At 33.6% G+C, this 21,871-nt stretch overlaps 2 protein-coding genes and 1 pseudogene across 3 annotated transcripts; 2 read left to right on the forward strand and 1 right to left on the reverse strand.

Moving 5' to 3' along the window:
- The first annotated feature begins 7,492 nt into the window (after positions 1–7,492).
- On the forward strand, positions 7,493–10,353 carry LOC125817649 (G-type lectin S-receptor-like serine/threonine-protein kinase SD2-5). The gene is given in 3 exon segments (XM_049497211.1): positions 7,493–9,254; positions 9,257–9,908; positions 10,248–10,353. Coding segments are annotated over 3 exon segments (2,520 nt in total).
- Positions 10,354–10,576: 223 nt separating this feature from the next.
- Positions 10,577–14,229, reverse strand: LOC125817660 (G-type lectin S-receptor-like serine/threonine-protein kinase SD2-5; annotated as a pseudogene).
- A 4,911-nt stretch (positions 14,230–19,140) lies between these two features.
- Positions 19,141–21,871, forward strand: LOC125817440 (cytochrome P450 CYP72A219-like). Of its 2 annotated transcripts, none has more exons than XM_049496974.1 (5): positions 19,141–19,426; positions 20,221–20,438; positions 20,515–20,759; positions 20,883–21,267; positions 21,346–21,871. In XM_049496974.1, exons 1-5 carry the CDS (start codon positions 19,141–19,143, stop codon positions 21,781–21,783), a joined length of 1,572 nt encoding a protein of 523 aa, XP_049352931.1. In that variant the 3' UTR covers positions 21,784–21,871. The 2 variants fall into 2 exon arrangements, with proteins under 2 accessions (XP_049352931.1, XP_049352932.1); XM_049496975.1 differs by lacking the exon at positions 19,141–19,426 and adding an exon at positions 19,753–19,808.

Genomic DNA, 21,871 nt, shown 5'->3' on the forward strand with positions numbered 1-21,871 from the left:
GTAGTTTACACAAAAAAGATGAACTGTTCTTGGATCTTAGCCACCTTTAGTTAATCTTATCTTAACCAATTTTTTTTAAAAAAAGAGATCCCAAGTACTGTTACTAACAATTCATTTGGAAATATTGGGCACTTTCCTCCTTGTTAAGATTTAGGTCAAGTCTTGTACTGAATGGGATGTGCCATATATTCCAAAGTCCAAGTCAATTGTTGTTCCACTCTACATAATATTTTAATCTTTGCCCAGTCAATACACAGAGGGGCCTCAGAAAAAATTCTTCAATGTGTCATTTTTTTTCCAAACTTTAATTGACTATGGTCGTGTTCGGTAGGAAGGAAAGTGTTTTTAATTACTAAGATTAATTAGGATTCCTAGCACTTATTTTTAAATTTAGAGATTTTATTCTCAAATTTGGCCATGAACATAGTCAGAAGCTAATCTTTGTATTTTCGCCTCTGTATTTTTATTTTTATTTTTATTCAAATAATCTGATTCTTGTCACCTTTATTGGGGTTTGGTTTTAGGCCCTAAGTCAATATTAAGGTGCTGGAAATCAACAAAATGAAGAAATGACTGGACAAGGATTGACAAAGCGATACAAATGTTTAGAATTTTTGTTATTCTTTTATTCCCTAACTGTACACAACCAGGAAGCAACAACAGGCATTAATAGCTTTTTATAATCCAAGAATTTTCTCAGAAGTGATAATTATGGGTATACAGCAGCAGCAACAACAAATCCAGTGTCATAGCTTTTTAATTGTTATAGTATCAGAGAGTCTGAGCATGAAGGGGGTGTTAGAGTGAGTTAAAGTCTCACATTGACTGGGAGATGAACTGGTGATTTACTTATATGGACTTGCGCAATACTAAAAATGAACTGATGGTATGAATTTAGTTGGAAAAAAAAAAGAAGCTAAAAAGCAAGTAATTTTTGGAGCAAAATTACTATTACAACTAACACTTTGGAATTTGGTTTTGTTTGTATTGTCTTCAAATGCAACTGTCCAATGGTTGTTAATTATAGACTCATTCGTCCTACATGGCAATTTTGTGTCCTAGCATCCTACGTGTAGTATGTCATGTAGGACACGTGTACTGTCTACTTGCTCAATTTTATACAAGTTTAAGTATTTACTTGTGCACACTCAAAGTTGGAAGGCATAATTGTCCATTGAAGCCAAGTTAAGAGTCATATTTATGTATTATGCCATAAGTAAATAAAGCAAACTTTTGTTGACTTGTAACACCCTTTCCAGCAACTGTGTAAGCTGGATCCACATTTTAATTTGACTGGTTCAGCTATTAAGTTTTTTCCACTTAATGATCATTATATTTTAGAAATTACAGGTTCAAAAATGTATGTACTATTTTTTCTAAAGTTACCAATTTGTTTTACATACATATCTATTTTTCGTGTTAAAAATACTGAATTCGGTTGTTTCCAAGTGTTATTACTTTCCTAACGTCTGTTCCTGTAACACTCATTTCATTCACTCAAATGTTCACAGGTGCAACAATCCGTAAGCAGATAATCATGTAACGTTTACATGTCAATGGCTTTCATTTTATTATTTTAACAGCAATGTTACAAATTGTTACTAACAATTGAATAGCAATTCATGGCACTTTCCTCCTCAATCAGGTTCAAGTCTTTTTCTAAATGGGACCGGCTATTCATTATTGTTCAACTGTACAAAATAATATCTAATTAATATACGATTACTTTCACTTACATCTTTGCATCTTCCTTAGTGATGCAGTTTCTGGGATCTTTCATCCACTTATTGAGAAAAAAACATTTCTTTTTGACTTAACGCCTTAATTATTTAGACTGCACTTGTAGGATTACATTGAGTATGTTGTTGTTTAATGTCTTGAATTTAGACTCTTAATGATTCACCCAACTGTATATTAACGTATCTTGTATCTCAAAGTTACAATTAACTCCAAATTATGATATACTTGTTTCTCCTGGATCAATAACCGCACAAGTGGAAAGGTTGTTGCGGGATTCAACTTGACAGTAGTGGGAAATCTTGTCCTCTTTGACAAAAGTAACCACACTATTTGGCAGTCTTTTGATCATCCAACAGACACTTTGGTTCCTGGACAAATGATAAATGATGAGATCCAGCAACAAATCGGAGTGAAGGTTTGTTCACATTTGAAGTTCACCGATTTGGCATTTTAGCATACATTGAGTCAAATCTATGTCTCAATACTCGGTGGGGATAGAGCTTTCCAGTTTCCTGGACTAACCTTCAATATTTTCGAAGTGATGTTAATAGTATATTTTGAATTTTCAAATGCTAGATTCGTGAGGTTTGGGGATGATGGGCATTTAAGGTTGTATCACTGGGAAGGATCTTGGTCAGAGGAGGTTGATCTATTGACAGGCTACATTGGTGAGTGTGGGTATCCAACTGTGTGTGGCAATTACTCTGTTTGTGGAAATGAGCAGTGTAGTTGTCCTCAAACTGCGGTTGATCAGACTAACTTTCTCCAGCAAATCAATTACAGGCACCCAAACCAGGGGTGTGTCCTTATCACACCTATCACTTGTGAACATTCCCAATATCATATTCTTATAGAGCTCAAGCACATAGCTTATATTCCCCTCTATTTGCAATATGGTACCAACAAAACAGATTTGGAAAATGAAAAAAAATATATAAGTTTTAATGTTAATAATTATGTGTACTATAATTGTAAAATGTCCAATTAAAAAAAACATGTATCCAATATAGATCAGATTTTTCTCATGTTTATGACCTTTCACTTGCTTCCAAGAGAGTGAGCACACTCTCTATGTCACCTTAGCACCCAAGGGTACTTCAAAATAGATCAGGGGTAATAGGACCGCCATAAGAAAAAATGTGTTCCTGAAATTTCAGTCATAGTTCAAGGGGATACTTTTTCATACTTAAAAAAATGAAATAAGAATAAGAAACTCATACCGATAGAAAAATTAATCTATAAGCAGATATTTAAAACTCAAATTAGCCATTGAGTCAAAAGAGTTAAATAAAAGTTCATTTGTGAGAAAGAGAAGAATTACATATACTCTTGAACTTTGGTAGAATGATCTAATATACTCCTACATGGATTTTTTTTCACTTCTATTAGACGATAAAAAAGGATATATTTAGGTCATTTGTGTAACAATAAGAATATATCTTAGTCAATTGTGTAATGATAAAAATATAAGTGAACAATGATCCATTTTTAACAAAAATATTTCATCTTTAAATCTCAAAGTTTAAATGATATACTATATCTAGTTCCTTCTGCAAACTCAAATAAAACAATGCACTAAGCTAAATTTTATACCCTTATCCCATGCCAATCATAAAAATAAAATTGAGTAACCTGGTTTGATTTGATACAAAGTTTAAGAAAGTAAAAAAAAAAAAATTAAATCTTATGGTATAAAATTAAAGATCTATCAAATGTATCAAAATGTCCTTTAATTTTTTTTATCTTAAACATGTTATATGGAAAATTAAAATTAAAAAGTTATTGAAAAAATGATCTTTCCTTTTAAACAGACAAAAAAATTTATGTCAAACAAATTAAAACGAAGAGATCATATTAATAAAATGGTAGCAAGTACTTTGGAATTGGTGGGCACCTTCCTCCTCAATCAGGTTCACGTCAAGTCTTGTACTGAATGTCAAGTTAAGTCTAGACGTAGAGATTTTGAAAATCGTTGTCGTGAATTTAATCTTCCACCTAGAAAAATTCCAAAATCAATGTGTACTAGATGGAATTCTTAATTTGAAATGCTTGAAGTTGCTTATGAGTATAGGAAACCTTTACAAATGGTTTGGAATGCTCATAATTTAACTATGACATATAGACTTGATGATAATGATTGAAATGACATAAAAGAACTTATAGAATTTTTAAAAGTTTTTTATTTAACTACAAAAAAAATATCTACACTTTAATATCCAACTATTTGCTCTGTTTTACCTAATATTTGTGCTATTTCTAGTAAATTTTATAAATTCAAAAATAAACCAAGATTTGAAGAATCTGTTAAGAAAATGATTGAAAAATTTAAAAAATATTTTATTCCTATTCCTCAAATTTATTTAACTGCTTGTTTGTTAAACCCACATTACAAAGATGAAGGTACATCACGAATGGTTGATAAAATATATTTTAATTTGGGTATTGATAGTGAAGATGATGAAACACCTAGTTGTCAAGATGTTAAAGATAGTATAAAAATTGAAGCTAGAAAATTGTACGACTTGTATAATTCTAATATAATGAATGTAGTACATAACGAAGAGCCTCAAACTTCTAGGAGTAGATATAATAATGAAGATGATATTGATGATATGATAGATTGTATTATTGAATTTTCTCATAATGATATAAATGATTTTGATGCATATATTAATCAAAATACAGAACCTACTACTATTGATCTTCTAGAATGGTGGATCAATCGCGGCCAGGGATTGCCAAAACTTCAACCGGTTGCTCGAGATGTGTCAGCTATTCAAGCATCTTCAGTAGCTTTGGAAGGCGCTTTTAGTGCAGCAAGATTTCAAATTGGAGAGCATAGATATTCATTAGCAGCAGATAGCTTGGAGATATCCGTACTATTTAGAGATTGGATTAATGGCGAGAGAAGGAGTTATGGTCGTCCACCTTTACCGACCAAATTTGAAAATGACGTTGATGAAATAATGCAAGATTTTAGTGATGACGGTATTGATGCAATAGAAGAACTAGCTAATCAACCAATTCCAGAGCATGTTACTAGAGAAATGTTAAATGATTTAAAAAAAGATTTCCATGAACTATTAAATTTAAATGTCTATTAGTATGAGTATAATAATTCGAGGTCTAATTCAAACAGAACCCTTCCTGGAAGGTGGCTGTGTAGATTAGATTTTTTTAATACTCTACTAATATTTTGTAACTCAACTTGTACTATTTAATTAATATTAATAAAAGTATAGGCTATTCGCCTTAAATTATTTTTTTATTATTGTCTTCAAATTTAACTTTTAAAGTGTGAAATTTAAACTTTTATAGTTTTAAAGTTTGAATTTAAATTTTCAAACTTTTAAAATTTAAAGTGTGAAATTTAAACTTTTAAAGTGTGAAATTTAAACTTTTTATAGTTTTAAAGTTTGAACTTTGAATTTAAATTTTCAAACTTTTAAAGGGTGAAATTTAAACTTTTATAGTTTTAAAGTTTGAATTTAAATTTTCAAACTTTTAAAGTGTGAAATTTAAAATTTTATAGTTTTATAGTTTTAAAGGTTGAATTTAAATTTTCAAAGTTTTAAATTGTGAAATTTAAACTTTTATACTTTTAAAGTTTGAAAGTTTGTATTTAAAACTTTAAAAGTATAAATTTTTTTGCTTCTAATAAAATCATAAGAGTTCTAATATTATTTGTGTAATGTTCCTAATTTTTTAATTTTAATAATTTTTTTTTAATTATAACAGTTGGGACCCGGTTTCCGGTCCGGGACGGGTACACCGATTTTTTTCCGGAATTACCGGTTCCGGTTCGGTTCCGGCCCGTGGTGCCCGGTTCCGGTTCTGGTCCGTCCCGGTCCGGTAGTCCCGGTTCCGATCCCGTTGCCAGCCATACCTGAGGGTACTTCAAAATAGATCAAGGGTAATAGGACCGCCATAAGAAAAAATGTGTCCCTGAAATTTCAGTCATAATTCAAGGAGATACTTTTTCATACTAAAAAAAATGAAATAAGAATAAGAAACTCATACTGATAGACAAATAAATCTATAAGCAGATATTTAAAACTCAAATTAGCCATTGAGTCAAAAGAGTTAAATAAAAGTTCATTTGTAAAGAGAAGAATTACATATTCTCTTGAACTTTGGTAGAATGATCTAATATATTCCTACATGGATTTTTTTTTTTTACTTCTATTAGACGACAAAAAAAGATATATTTAGGCCATTTGTGCAACAATAAGAATATATCTTAGTCAATTGTATAACGGTAAAAATATAAGTGAACAGTGAACCATTTTTATAACAAAAATATTTCATCTTTAAATCGCAAAATTTAAATGATATATTATATCTAGTTCCTTCTGCAAAACTCAAATAAAACAATGCACTAAGCTAAATGTTATACCCTTATCCCATGCCAATCATAAAAATAAAATTGAGTAACCTGGTTTCATTTGGTATAAAATTTAAGAAAGTTAAAAAATATATTAAATCTTATGGTATAAAATTAAAGATCTATCAAAATGTCCTTTAATTTTTCTTGAACATGTTATATGGAAAATTGAAATTAAAAAATTATTTAAAAAATAGATTATTTTTTAAACAGATATTTAAAAATTATGGAAAACAAATTAAAACGAATTAACAATATGGTAGGAAGTACTTCGGAATTGGTGGGCACTTTCCTCCTCAATCAGGTTCACGTCAAGTCTTGTACTGAATGGGACCGGCCATAAATTATTGTTAGATTGTACAAAATATCTTGTCTCTCAAAGTTACCATTAACTCCAAATTATTATAAAAAAAAATAAAAAATGCAAGGCACATGTTCATACTACTAAACGTATATTCCAAGATAAAGTTATATCTAAGAGATAAGATCGGTGTATACACTTTAAAAGACATAATTAGAGCCGTTAATATGGGCTAGGCTTGTTGGGCTGGCCTGGTCTAACCCGTGATTTGATAGGGTTGGGCTACGATTTTTGGAGCCCATTTAAAAAAAGGGCTTTTTATCCCAGCCTGAATAAGTCTGTCGATCTGTTTAAAGTTTAAAATATTACAATTTAAATACAAATTATGTTTATAAAATATGTACTACATAAAATAAAGTTCCTAAAATTTCTAGGGAATCGTTACATAGGCCATAGCCTATGGAATATTATCACAGTTTTTGTGTTTTATTATGATCATTGGAAAATAATTAGGTTAATATTTCTATTTAGCTATTTATGTTTTTATTTGAAATCAAACTTAATAAATATTATATAAATAATTTTATTTGTGTATTTGATTAACAAGTAGTAACATTAGTCGATATTTATGATAATATTTTTAAATTATGATTCAATTTAAAAAATTATAAAAAATATACTTTTAAGAAAAAAGGGTTGGTCTGGCAACTTTTAAAAATGAGCATGCAACACACACTACACCAAAAATGATCTTTAGTGGCAATTAATTAACGGCAATAACTCAATTGCCACTAAATATGTATTTTAGCAGCAATTAACACTCTTTGTATATGTGCGTAAAGCCTTTAGCGACATTGGATCTAATAGCACTTAGCTAATGTCGGTAAAGGATTTAACACTCTTTATTAATGTGTTTATTTATTGCCGCTAAAAGTTATTTTTATTGTAGTGACAATAACTTAAAAAATAACTTACACCTTTATAAATTACAGGGGATGCCCTTCAACTGGTGAAAAGATCCAAGCTATAATTTGCGGAGCAAGCAAACCTTCAATTACAACTCTCCAATGGTTGTTAATTATAGTGTCACTCTTATTCTTTCTTCACAGCATCTAATTAGTTGTCAACCTCCTGAAGCTTTTATTACCAATTCCTCCATTTCCTGGATCAATAGCCTCGCCCGCTTCACAGATGGAGTCACACTGACACCCATCCTATCGAGAGAAGGGAACGAGACTGTGTTTGCCTGTGGTTTCTTATGTGATAACAATGGCACTGCTTGCGTTTTTGGCGTCCTTATATCCCCACAAATCATTGGTTCTTATATATCTTACCCGAGATTAGTATGGTCAGCAAATCGGAATAATCCGGTTAGAGCTAATGCAACCTTGCAACTTAGGCAAGATGGAGGCTTGTTCTTGATAGACTCAGATGGCACTATGATTTGGAGTACAAGAACAGGTGGAATTGTTGCGGGATTCAACTTGACAGTACTGGGAAATCTTGTCCTCTTTGACAAAAGTAACCACACCATTTGGCAGTCTTTTGATCATCCTACAGACTGTTGGCTTCCTGGACAAATGATAAATGAGGGACAAAAACTGAGATCCAGTGTATCAGCAACAAATCGGAGTGAAGGTTTGTTCACACTTGAAGTTCAACGATTTGGCTTTTTAGCATACATTGAGTCAAATCCACGTCAACTCTATTTCTCAATGGAAAGAACCTTCAATATTTTCGAAGAGATATTAATCCTAAATTTTACATTTTCAAATGCTAGATTCGTGAGGTTTGGGGATGATGGGCATTTAAGGATGTATCACTGGAGAGGATCTTGGTCAGAGGAGGCTGATCTATTGAAATACTACATTGATGATTGCGGGTATCCAACCGTGTGTGGAAATTACTCTGTTTGTGAAACTAGGCAGTGTACTTGTCCTCAAGCTGCAGTTGGTCAGACTAACTTTCTCCAGCAAATCAATTACAGGCAGCCAAACCAGGGGTGTGTCCTTATCACACCTATCTCTTGTGAACATTCCCAATATCATATTCTTATGGAGCTTAAGGACATAGCTTATATTCCCTTCTACTTGCAATATGGCACCAACCAAACAGATTTGGAAAATTGCAAAAGGTCTTGCTTAAGTAACTGTTCTTGCAAAGCAGCTCAATTTCAATTTTGTGGTCCAGGTAACACAGTGGGTGACTGCGCATTGTTGAATGATGTGTTTTCGCTCACGAACAATGATGGATCATTCATGAATAAGACCACTCTTTTCATAAAAGTACAGAACTCGTCTTACCTACAAGCCTCTCCACCACTCATCTCTTCAGAGAAGAAATCAAAGCGTGTCCCAACAATTGTAGGATCCACCATCGGAGCTTCATTTGGTTTGCTTCTCATGGTTTTAACTTGCTTTGCCTATATTTTCAGAAGTAGAAAAGGACTTGAGGAAGACGAGGAGGAGTTCCTTGATCAAATACCAGGAATGCCTACTCGATTTTCCTACGAGGAACTCACTGTGATGACAGAAAATTTCAGTGAGAAACTTGGGGAAGGGGGATTTGGATCTGTATTTGAAGGAACAATGAGTGATGGCACCAAAATAGCGGTGAAGCGTCTGCAAGGTTTTGGTAATGTGAAGAAATCATTCTTAGCTGAGGTAGCAACAATTGGTAGCATTCATCATGTCAATTTGGTAAAACTTGTTGGATTTTGTGCTGAGAAATCACACAGACTTCTGGTTTATGAATACATGGGCAATGGATCTTTAGATAGGTGGATTTTTCATGGAAAACAGGAACAATCTCTCACATGGGATGTCAGGGAAAAATCATTTCAGACGTCGCCAAGGGCCTAGCTTACCTACATGAAGATTGTAACAACAAAATTTTTCATTTGGACATTAAACCTCAGAACATTCTTCTTGATCAGAATCTCAATGCAAAAGTATCAGATTTTGGGTTATCAAAGCTTGTGGGTAAAGATGAAAGTAAGATAGTTACAACAATGAGAGGAACACCAGGCTATTTAGCACCTGAATGGTTGCATGAGGTCATTACTGAGAAAGTGGATGTTTATAGCTTTGGGGTTGTGATCTTGGAAATCATCTGTGGCCGGAAGAATTTGGATCGTCATCAAGATGAGGATGATATGCATTTGCTTAGTTTATTCATGAGAAAGTCAGTGGAGAGACAACTCTTGGAAATGGTGGACAAGAACAGTGAAGACATGCAGCTACATAAAAAAGAGGCTGTGGAAATGATGAAGATTGCAGCCTGGTGTTTACAAAGTGATTATACTAAGAGGCCTTCCATGTCGTTGGTAGTTAAGGTGTTGCAGGGTTTAGTCGCTGCTGAAACTGACTTGGATTACAGCTTCACATTTCCAACAATGACAAGAAGAGTTGCCGGAGCTATTCAAGAAAGGGAAGCTGTGGTTGGTATCAGTTTACCACTTCCATCGCAGTTGTCAGGACCTAGGTAAATTGCTGGTTAAGTTCCAACAGTGTGACTGCATAATTGCTCCTCCATTACTTGCTTCCATTCTGTTATAAATTGTATAATTTATCATCAAGATTGAATAGCTAATGAGTCAAAACCATATGTCCATACCTTTGAGTTATCACTTATTATTTGCTGCAAGAAGCCATTTTGTGTCTTTCATAATTCCTTATTATATCGAAACTATTTCAGAAACATAATGTAGAAAAGTGCAACCCATTGTCTATTCGAGAACGTTAGATTTATTGAGTATCATTCATCTATCTTTCAGTCTGTTTAGGATTTTTCATGTTTCTTATCCTTGTCTGATTGTCTCAGTGTGTTCTTCTTTGGTCCGACCACATGTGAAGACATAGTTGAAGCTCTAACGATATGGAAACTATCATGTTTTACTGCAGTTTTTGCTGTTGTTAACAGAGAATAAGTAGACTCCTTACTCTTAGAAATATAAAATGTGCTGCATCTGAAGATGTATACACAAACATGCAAATTAGAAAAGAAAATTCTATCCATGGAAAAGTTTATTGGTTAGCTAACAAAGTCAAAGGAAACTGTATGTACAACAGACAGATGGAAATACAAAGGAAGATAGACGCGATCAATCTAGGGAAAAGGAAAAAAAACTCACAACCTCTTAAGCCTATTGTTCACCTTGGACCGGATAAATTTGAAGGCAATATTAAGCTGATAGTGTCTTCCCTCTGTTGGTTGCAATCCTCAACCTCGGGTAGGATTGTGAAATCGTAATCCAAGTTTGTTTCAACTGACACCAAACCTTCCAATGCCTTAACCACCAATGAAATGGAAGGCCTCTTGTTGAAATCGCCCTGTAGACACCACGCAGCAATGCTCATCATTTCTGTCACTGCTTCTTTGTGGATCTGCATATCCTCATTGTTTTTGTCGACAATATCCATAAGCTGCTGTTGTTCTGATTTTCTTTCGAAAACACTTAGCAAATGGACATCCTCATCAGCTTGGGACCTATCTAAATTCTTTCGCCTGCAAAGAACTTCCAAGAGCACAATTCCAAAGGCATACACATCTACTTTCTCAGTGATTAATTACAGACCTCAACCATTCAGGAGCCAAATACCCTGGTGTTCCTCTCATCCTAGTTACTACTTTGCTTTCGTCTTTATCGATCAGTTTCGACAGACCAAAATCAGATATCTTAGCATTGAAATTTTTATCTAGAAGGATATTTTGTGGTTTGATGTCCAAATGAATTATCTTCTGGCTGCATTCGTCATGAAGATAAGCTAATCCTTTGGCAATATCTGTTATAATCCTTTGCTTCGTATGCCATCCAAGCCCATTTTCTTCATTTTTATGATAAATCCATCTATCTAGTGATCCATGTACCATGTGTTCATAGATCAGAAGTCTTCGGCTCTTTTCAGCACAAAATCCAATGAGTTTTACCAGATTGACGTGATGAATGCCACCGACTATATTTACTTCTGTTAAGAATGATTCCATCACATGACCTAGACCATCCAGATGCTTCACAGCTATTTTGGTGCCATTACTCAGTGTTCCTTCATATACTGAGCCAAATCCTCCTTCCCCGAGCTTTCTACTGAAATCTTCAGCTATTATTCTTAGCTCATTGTAAGAGAACCGAATTAGCATTCCCGGTAAGATTGGTTCGAGATCCATAAAATCCCCAGCCTTTGTGGAATCGTGTGTCCTCTTTTTGAAGATAACAAAGCAAGCAGTGATGCTTAAAATTATCCCAAAGAAAGCTCCAAGAGTAGATCCTATTATCACTGTGTGAGGTCTTGATTTTTTTCCTCCAGCTATTTTGGTGCTATTACTCAGTGTTTTTGAGGAATTCTGCACTTTAAGAAATACTCCCCTGTCCATCCCGTCCTCACTGTTTATTAGAGAAAAGACAGCTTTGCAGGAACAGTTTCTCAGACAGGCCCTTTTGCAATCTTCCAATATGCTCGAAATTATTTCATGGCTGAAGTCAAACGCAAAATATGCTTGAGCTCTACAAAACAATGATACTGGGAAGAGTTGCAATAAATGGATATCAACTGTGAACATCCAACATCTTTCTTCCTATCGTCTAATGGCCTGAAGAATGTTGGCTCTGGCGGACAACTACATTGCCCGTTACTTGTACAAATGCCATATCTTCCACACACCATTGGGTACCCACAGTTCCCTGCATATTGATTAAGCACAAGATCAACTGTGATTATCCAATCAAATACTCTCTCATCCCGTTCGTATACCCGTAAATGTCCATCAGGCTCAAGCTTCATGAATTGAGCTGGTGATGTAGGGTCTTGCAGAGTAGTAAATGTTTGACCATCAAAACTGAAATACATGCTATCTAGAAAAGTTGAAGCATAGTAAACTTGAGATGGATCGGATTCAATGTAACTTTCCCAACTCCCATTGATAACAGAAAGAGAAAACAAACCTTGACTCCGATTGGTTTCTGAAATGCTTGCTATGAGCTTCATCCCAGAAACCAAACTCTGGCCTGGGAGCAAAGAATCCGTAGGATGATCGGAAGACTGCCAAATTGTGCGATTGGCTTATTCAAAGAGCACGAAATTCCCCGTTTCTGTCATGCTTAAGCCAGAAACAGATTCGCCAGTAGTATTAGTGGACCAAACAGAAGTGCCATCAGAGTATGCCAAGACCAAGTTTCCATCTAGGCCTAGTTGCAAGGTTGCATTGGCTTTCACTGGATGGTCTCTATAAGCAGAACAAACCAACTGGAAATCCATTAACTTTCTCTCGGTAAAGGAGCTGTCCGGAAATGCAAAGAAGATCCCGAGAAGGCATTCGAAACTTTGTTCATTGCAGTAGAAGCCACAGAAGTGGTACTTATTTCCGTCCTTTCCACTCAGAAGGATGGGTGTCATGAAAGATGAGCCATATGTGGAATCTGCATATAACGAATACGGCCTGTTGGTCCATGAAGTGGAAAGTCCAGCAGTAGAATTCAAATAACTGCCATTCAGGTACCCCGAAAACTGGGATGAAGCAAACTTGAATGACAAAAAGTGGAGATAAATGATGAACATGACAGGAAAATACACTCTGCTCTGCAACCATTTCTTACTAAAGCTAACAAAATGTTTGAAATCTGCTTTGCTAGCTACTCCTTCTGTGTTCTAATAATGCCTTTCTTTTGGGAACGCGTCTCTTTGGTCAATACAAGACAGTCGCCTCACAACAAATCTTTCATTCCATGTGGTATTATTTTTTTACAAAAGTTTTTCTACTTTCAATCAGGGACAGAGAGCTAGAACCACATATACAGGTTCGATGATACCAAACTCAGTAGCTTTTGCTCAAACAATATATTACGTAAAAAAGAAATTTATTAAATATGTACAAACATTAAGTTTTTTAAAATCGTCATTATAAGATTCAGAACCCATAAAGTGAAAATTGTGGTTCCGCCTCTGCTATATGATACTTTCCGCAAACAGAAAGTGGTCATGATCTGGATATTCCCTTTTACACGTGAAGGATGAATATGATATAACTATTTACAGTGAAGGCTACACGAAATCACTTGGTTCCTTTTAAATATTTTAAAGCAAAGTGGGAATACAGACTAATGTCTTCCTTTTTCCTATTATTTTAATGGAGACTATAAACGTTGCCTTTATCTTCTTTATTCTTACAAGTTTCAGGTTGCTTCTTTATTGCTATAAAATAATAAACTAAAAAATATACCCTCCTGAGCAGAAATTGCATTTTTTTTAATAAGTCAAAAAGTTTGATCAAGTAATAATCAGTGGGTCTAACTCAATCCCAAAAGCTAGCTCACGAGCGAAGATTGCCCAAGTACGGGTTTTGACTAATTTTGTATCTTTTTCTTAGGACTTTGTATTTGTATTAGGAAATCCAGAAGAATTCTGCACCTTAAGAAATACAGCTGTGTCCACTTCGTTGTCGTTGTTTATAAGGGAGAAAACTTCATTCAGCAACAAGCAGCTTCCTCTCCGAGAGCCATCCTGATCATATCAAAAAACAGCAGCTTTGCAGGAACAGTTACTCAGACATGCCCTTTTGCAATCTTCCAACTTTTTCCCCTCAACCCGATTGGAGATCGATTCAAAATATGTTGTATTCTTGATCTCAACGAGACTATGATACTGCCAACAGTTACAAGACATTGGCGTCAGCTCTGTACATCCGAGATCTGGTTTCCTATCATTAAATGGCCTGAAGAAGTTACCTTCAACTGGACAACTACATTGTCCATCATTTGAACAAATGCTGTATCTTCCGCACACCATTGGGTACCCACAGTTCCATACATATGTATTACTCAATAAATCAGATATATATTTCCAATAAAATCCGTCCCATTGGTATACCCATAAATTGTCCATCAGGCAGAAGCTTCATGAATTGAGGTGGTGAAATACGGTGGGGTCTTGCAGAGCAGTAAGTGTTTGGCCATCAAAGCTGAAATAACTACTATCAGCATAATTTGAAACATAGTAAAACTGAGGTGGATCGGAATCGATGTAAGTGGCCCAATGTCCATTGAGAATAGTTAAACCATACAAACCTTAACTCTGATTGGTATCTGAAATGCTTGCTATGAGCTTCTGTCCGGAAACTAAACTCTGCCCGGGGAGCATACAATCCGTAGGATGATCAAAGGATTGCCACATTGTGTGGTTGGTTTTATCAAAGAGCACGAGATTCCCCGTTTCTGTCATGTTTAATCCAGAAACAGATTTGCCAGTAGTATTAGTGGACCAAACAAGGTATTTAATTTCCTAGTGGATTATGTCTACTCTTATTCGGCTTAATGTGTTTAGTGATTCTGATTGGGTTGGTTGTCCTAATACTCGCCATGTTTCTAGGAGATTGCTTGATACCTTGGAAGAAGAGCAAGATTGTGTTTCAAAATCTTCAACGGAGTCTAAGTATCATTGTTGCGGCAAATTGAGAAATCGAAACTAATGGAATTATGAGTATTTTGCAACTTGAATGAATTGTCAACCCTCTTGATAATTGAAACCTAACTTCATGCTGCTTTCAAATTTTAGTAATCCCTCCGTTCCTCGTTACATGTCGTCCTAACTTAAAATAGATTTTTTTAATACTTGTCATTTCACAAAATTAATGCATAAATGACACTATTTTCCTAATTTACCCTTGAGATTTATTACACTTAAAAGTGTCAATTTGACCAACATAGAAAAACAAAGTGTTCATTTATTGAAAATTTGACTTCAAAAAACACTAAATAAGGGTACAGTAGTAAACTTACCTAGTTTCTTAAGGAACGTGAAACCTAAAATGATGACAACTAAATAGAAACGAAGGGAATAAAATAAAATGAGAAATTATTGTTATAGTCAAAGTTGGCTGCTGAAAATACTGTTGGAAGTCAACACAATGGAAGAAACTAAATGTGATGCATTTACACTGAGCAAAGATTGTTATAGTTTAGGTAAACTGATTTTATGGAGAAAATTACAATTACAGATATCACTTTGGAATTCTGTATCCTCATTTTCTTTCTTCAACTATACACCCACAAGAAGGCACAACAACAAGATTCCATATATTTTATCGTCCTCGTAATTCAGTTGGTTGGTTATCTTGTAATTGGTGAAAATACGATTTTCACCTTGAATATCACTTCTCTCCTATCCTCATCTATGTTTTTAGGATATTTAGCTTAGAGGGTTCGCCTAATGGATAGTTGACTCACTGAATGCCCTATCGCGGTAGGCCGATTGACTAAATCACAAAACAAATACTTAAGTAATACTCTCTTCGTTCTTTTTTAGTTGTCATCGTTTTATTTAAGAATCAAACAATATGAACTTTGACTCATGTTTTAAGATGTATTTTTCTCATCATATTAATATGGAAAAAATTGCAATTTGTAGTACTTTTCATATAGTTTTTGAGTATCTAAATTTTTATTTTAAAATCCACTCCCCATTTAATACATGTGCACACTCTCCTAATTTAAAAATAAAATAAAATTAGAAAAAATGATTTTAGTACAGTAAAACCTCTATAAACTAATATAGGTGGGATCATGAAATTTTATTACTTTATAGAGATATTATTTGATCGATAAATTAATATTTATTAATTTAAAGAATGATTTGAGATTTAATGAAGGTTAATTTTGATTATATCAAAATCATTGTATCTTACTAATTTATGTATCATATTTATTGATTTCACATAAAAAAAATATTATATATAAAGTACAACGAATACATCAAAATCATTATATCTTACTAATTTTTGTATCATATTTATTGAATTGTCACTATCGTGCAAACAAAAGAGCATGGATGACAAGTGTGCTTTTTGATGAATATATTCGTTGGTTTGACCACAAAATGTATGGTATACGAGTTTTGCTTATGTGGTAGATAATTGTCTTGCCCATAATAGAAATATTGAAGGACTACAAAATGTTGAATTGTTTTTCTTGTCACCCAACATGACATCCAAAATTCAACCTTGTGATGCTGGGATAATAAGAACTTTCAAGATGTGTATTTTTGTAACAGATTTTACCGTAGGGTATTAGAAGGCTATGAAGTGGAACAAACTGATCCAGCAAAGATTAATGTTTAGGATGCTATCAATTTTGCAATCCTTGCTTGGACAGCAAATGTTCAGCAAAAGACAATAGCAAATTATTTTCGATATTGTAAAATTCGTTGGGGGATGCAATCTCAGAGAATTTGAATGAACCCACTTGTGAAAACGTCATTCATGAACTTGAGGTCATGATTAATGATCTCAGTTACCACAATAAAATGAATGTCGATAACCTGTTGGATTATCTGGGTGAAAGTGATACATGTTCATAGGTCCATTGTGGATACCATCGGAAAAAGAAATTTTGATGATGAAGTTGAAAATGATAATATACCTTTGGAACCAATTACGCGTAAGGAAGCACTTATCGCATCTAGAACTCTTCACAATTTTATGGTGCAGTTCAAAAAGACAACACCAGAGCTCTTGGATACAATAAGAAAAGTTAGAGATGAGCTTCAACCAGATTTTAATTTTAAGAAAAAATAGAACACAATAGAATCATATTTCACTAAATTGTCTTAGATATATTTGTACTTTTAAAGAATTATTAATTATTAATTTATGATATTAATGGGACCATATATTTATATATGGGTCTTCTCGAAATATATTATCTTATTATCTTATCGAAATTGGTGATTTTTTTCATTGGCCCAAATTGGGACCGGAGGAAAATATTACTTTAGAGAACTTATTAATTTACCAAGTATTAATTTATAGAGATTTTACTGTATTATTTTGTATTATTTTTTCTTAGTTACTTTTTTCTATAGTCTATTTATATATATATATATATATATATATATATATATATATATATATATATATATTACCTTAAAAGCATGAACTCCTAACTTAAATGTTAAATTACTATTATATCCCTAACTTAGGTTGTGACTTTATCGATGAGTTGTGACTTTTCTGATAAGTTATGACTTTTTTCGAAGAGTTGTGATTTTTCGATGAGTTGTGACTTTTCCAAAGAATTGTGACTTTTTCAATAAGTTGTGACTTTTCCAAAGGGTTGTGACTTCTCAAAAGGTCATAACTTTTCCAATAAGACACACAAAAATGCTTGTTCATACCACCCTTTGTTAACTATAAATAGAGGGGCTTCCTTTCATTTTTTTTCAACCACAATTTTTTTTAATCTTCTACTCTTCTTCTTTTTCTTGCATTTTAAAAGATTTCATGAGATTTATTGTCATTGAGTTAGTTCGAATAAGGCTATAAGTGATTCCTTTGCTTTTAGTATATGTTGATTACTGTCGAGTTTGTGAGTGAAAAGAAAGATTTCTTTTTGGTGAAAACAGAAAATGTACATTTTCGTCGGTGTATTACTTGTGTCATTAATTATATGACAGCCTGGTGCTACCTTTTCTGCAATAATTTATCATATCAAAATTAAATCAATTTTTAATAGTGGTCCATTTGTAACTTGCTAAGTGCATGATTGTGGTGTTAACTCCCCTTTGATGATATGCTTCAACGTTCTACCAACAATAGAAGAATTAAGCAAAAAGAGGAGAAATTTTATCATGGGGATTCCAGAAAACGTATCTGTCCTTTTCCTTCACTCAATAATTCAGTTAATTGGTTATCTTATTGGTGAAAATACGATTTTCACCTTGAATATCACTTCTCTCCTATCCTCATCTATGTTTTTAGGATGTTTAGCTTAGAGGGTTCGGCTAATGGATAGTGACTCATTGAATGCCCTATTGCGGTAGGCCAATTGACCAAATCATGAAAAAAAATACTTAAGTAATACTCTCTTCGTTCTTTTTTAGTTGTCATTGTTTTATTTAAGAGTCAAACGATATAAACTTTGACTAATGTTTTAAGATGTATTTTTTCATCATATTAATATGGAAAAAAAATTGCAATTTGTAGTACTTTTCATATAGTTTTTGAGTATCTAAATTTTTATTTTAAAAACCACTCCACATTTAATAGATGCGCACACTCTCCTAATTTAAAAAAAAAATAAAATTAGAAAAAAATGATTTTAGTATTATTATTTTTTCTTAATTACATTTTGCTACAGTCTAATTATTTAATTTGTTATACATTTTATTTACTTAAAAATAGCTAGCTAATATATTTAACTTTAAAAAAAAAAAGAGAAAGAAGAAGAAAGGGGGAAAATTATATAAAAAAATAAAGAAAAGAAGTATTGTTAATTACTTGTTGAATAAGAGGAAAATGACTGAAATCATGTTTGACTGCTGATTGTATATTAATGTCTTAAGACTTAAGTATTTCTATTAAAATAAAAATTTATTAAAACTTAAGTATATATTAAAAATCAAAATTTCTTAAGACTAAAGTATAAATTAAAATAAAAAACTCTTGATCGTGTTTCATGACATCACAGTAAAAATAATAATTGTAATTGGTTAGCGTACGTGCTCATAATAACCCAATCTTTTAACTTTGTTAGTCATTGATAACGACCTTGCACTAATATTGTAGGAATAAAATATTTCTCCGTTTCAATTTGTCTGTCTGATTTATCAGGAAAAATAGTCAAACATTATATTTTCAGTAAAATAATGAAGACATAGATTTTAGTGGGGAAGTTCCTATAAATATAGAAAAATAAAGTCAAGTAGCCATATTCATACTAGTTGTGGAAATGGATTGTGTTCAATTTATAGTAAAAGCATTTTGTTCTGCTATAGCGATTATTCTATTGTTGTGTCTATGGAGAGTTCTGAATTGGATTTGGTTCAGACCGAAGAAATTGGAGAAGTTACTGAAAGAACAAGGTGTGAAGGGCAATTCGTACTCGATATTGTATGGGGACACAAAAGAACTTTCTCTGAGGATTAAAGAAGTTACATCCAAATCCATGAGTCTTTACGATGATGATATAGCACAAAGATCGATGCCTTTCTTTCTTGACACCATCAACAAATATGGTATTTTTTTTATAAATTTTGATATAACGGACTTTAGTTATGGTCGGAGTACATCCTACCTTTCCAGGCAGCTGGTCACCCAACTTGTGGTATTATAGTTGTTGTTGTTGTTGTTGAGATGGATAAAGAGTTGTTTCAATATTTCCCTCTTTTCTGACTTTCAGTCTTATATATAGCATGTTTGGCCAAACATTTATAGAATATGTTTATGTGCTTCTTTGTGTGATGTGTTTTTGACAAAAATATACTTTTGGAGAGTAGAAACACATTTTCGCCAGTATCAGAACAGTAACTTGTGTTTGACCAAGGTTTCGAAAGTATTATGATGATAATATAGCACCAAGATCGATGCCTTTCTTTCTTGACACCATCAACAAATATGGTATGTTTTTATAAATTTTGACATAAGAACTTTCGTTAAGGTCGGAGTACATCCTACCCTTTCCAGGCCATAGGTCACCCTACTTGTGGTATTTTACTGTGTATGTTGTTGTTGTTGTTGAGATGGATAGAGAGTTGATTCAATATTTCCCCCTTTTCTGGCATTCAGTCTTATAGCTGGTTGGTCAAAGTTTAGAATATGTTTATGTGCTTCTTTTGGAGAGTAGAAACGCATTTTCGCCAATATCAGAGCAGTAATTTGTGTTTGACCAAGGTTTCGAAAGTAGTTTTCATGTAAAAGTTACTTTTTTCAGCTTTTGCTACTCCTGAAAAATCACTTATTTTCGCGTAAAAGTTTGGGAAAAACGCCCTGTTTCGATTTGGAAGTTAACAGGGGAATCATCTGTTTTCAGGGAAGAAATCATTTATATGGTTGGGTCCAAAACCACTGGTGTTCATCATGGATCCTGACCTTATAAAGGAAGTATTCACAAAAACATACATTTATCAAAAGACGAAAACAAATCCATTAACCAAGTTACTTGCACAAGGACTAGTAAGAGAGGAGGGAGATAAATGGGCTAAACATAGAAAAATCATCAATCCCGCCTTCCATCTAGAGAAGCTAAAGGTTTGTAACTGCAACGGATTCTGTTTACGTTGTGTCTCTCTTCATTACTCGTCTCTTAACCATTTCGTAAAAACAGCATATGCTTCCAGCTTTTTGTTTGAGCTGTACTGAGATGCTGAGTAAATGGGAAGACATTGTTTCGGTTGAGAGAGCACGCGAGATAGATGTATGGCCTCACCTTCAACAATTGACTAGTGATGTGATCTCTCGAACAGCTTTTGGCAGTAGTTACGAAGAAGGTAGAAGAATATTTGAACTTCAAACAGAACAAGCTCAGTATTTCATTGAAGCTGTACGTTCGGTTTATATCCCAGGGTGGAGGTAAATTGATGTTCTCAAACTATAGTCATAGTACTCGTATACAAAATTCATTGAGAAGTGCAAAATTGTTTACTCTCGCTAAGACTTGTAGCTAAATTTCTTGTTTATTGAACTATTTCGTAGTTTTTTGCCAACAAAGAGGAATCGAAGAATGAAGGAAATCGAAAAGCATGTTCAGGCTACAATTAGAGATATTATTGATAAAAGAGTGAAGGCAATGAAAGGAGGAGAGGCGAATAACGAGGATCTACTTGGTTTATTGCTCGAATCAAATTTTAAAGAAATCGAACAGCATGGAGACAAGAATTTCGGACTGAGCATTGAAGAAGTCATTGAAGAATGCAAGTTGTTCTATTTTGCTGGACAAGAAACTACATCGGCGTTGCTTGTATGGACTCTAATTTTGTTGTGCAGGCATCATGATTGGCAGACACGGGCAAGAGAAGAGGTGTTGCAAGTGTTTGGGAATCGGAAACCAGATTTTGATGGACTGAATCATCTAAAAGTTGTAAGTATTATCGTTAGGTAGTGCTTAAATTAGACAAAAAAAGCATTTTAGTTCAATTGTTTGATGTTATATATGCAGGTGACAATGATCTTGTACGAGTCATTAAGGTTATACCCTCCAGTAATGACAGTTACACGCCGGCTTAATGAAGACACTGTACTAGGAGATATGTCTCTACCAGCAGGTGTGCTACTCTCCTTACCAACAGTCTTATTACATCACGATGAAGAGATATGGGGTGAAGATGCAAAGAAATTCAATCCAGAGAGATTTAGAGAAGGTGTCTCAAGTGCAACGAAGGGTCAAGTCACTTTCTTCCCATTTACATGGGGTCCTAGAATATGCATTGGACAAAACTTCGCCATGTTAGAAGCAAAGATGGTGTTGGCTATGATCCTACAACGTTTCTCGTTCGATTTATCTCCATCTTATGCTCATGCTCCTCATTCCGTTATAACTACGCAACCCCAATATGGTGCTCCACTTATTCTGCACAAATATAGTTTGTACTTGTAAGCAGTGTCTTGTTATATGTTTTAGAGTGTGTCCAAATATGGTTAATAAAGGCTTGTAGAATTGCCTATTGTTTGTTTTAGAGTTTTAA

Source organism: Solanum verrucosum, unplaced genomic scaffold (assembly GCF_900185275.1).
Source record: "Solanum verrucosum unplaced genomic scaffold, falcon-dt-bn FXZP01000280.1, whole genome shotgun sequence".
In the NCBI taxonomy this organism is placed as follows: Eukaryota; Viridiplantae; Streptophyta; class Magnoliopsida; order Solanales; family Solanaceae; genus Solanum; species Solanum verrucosum.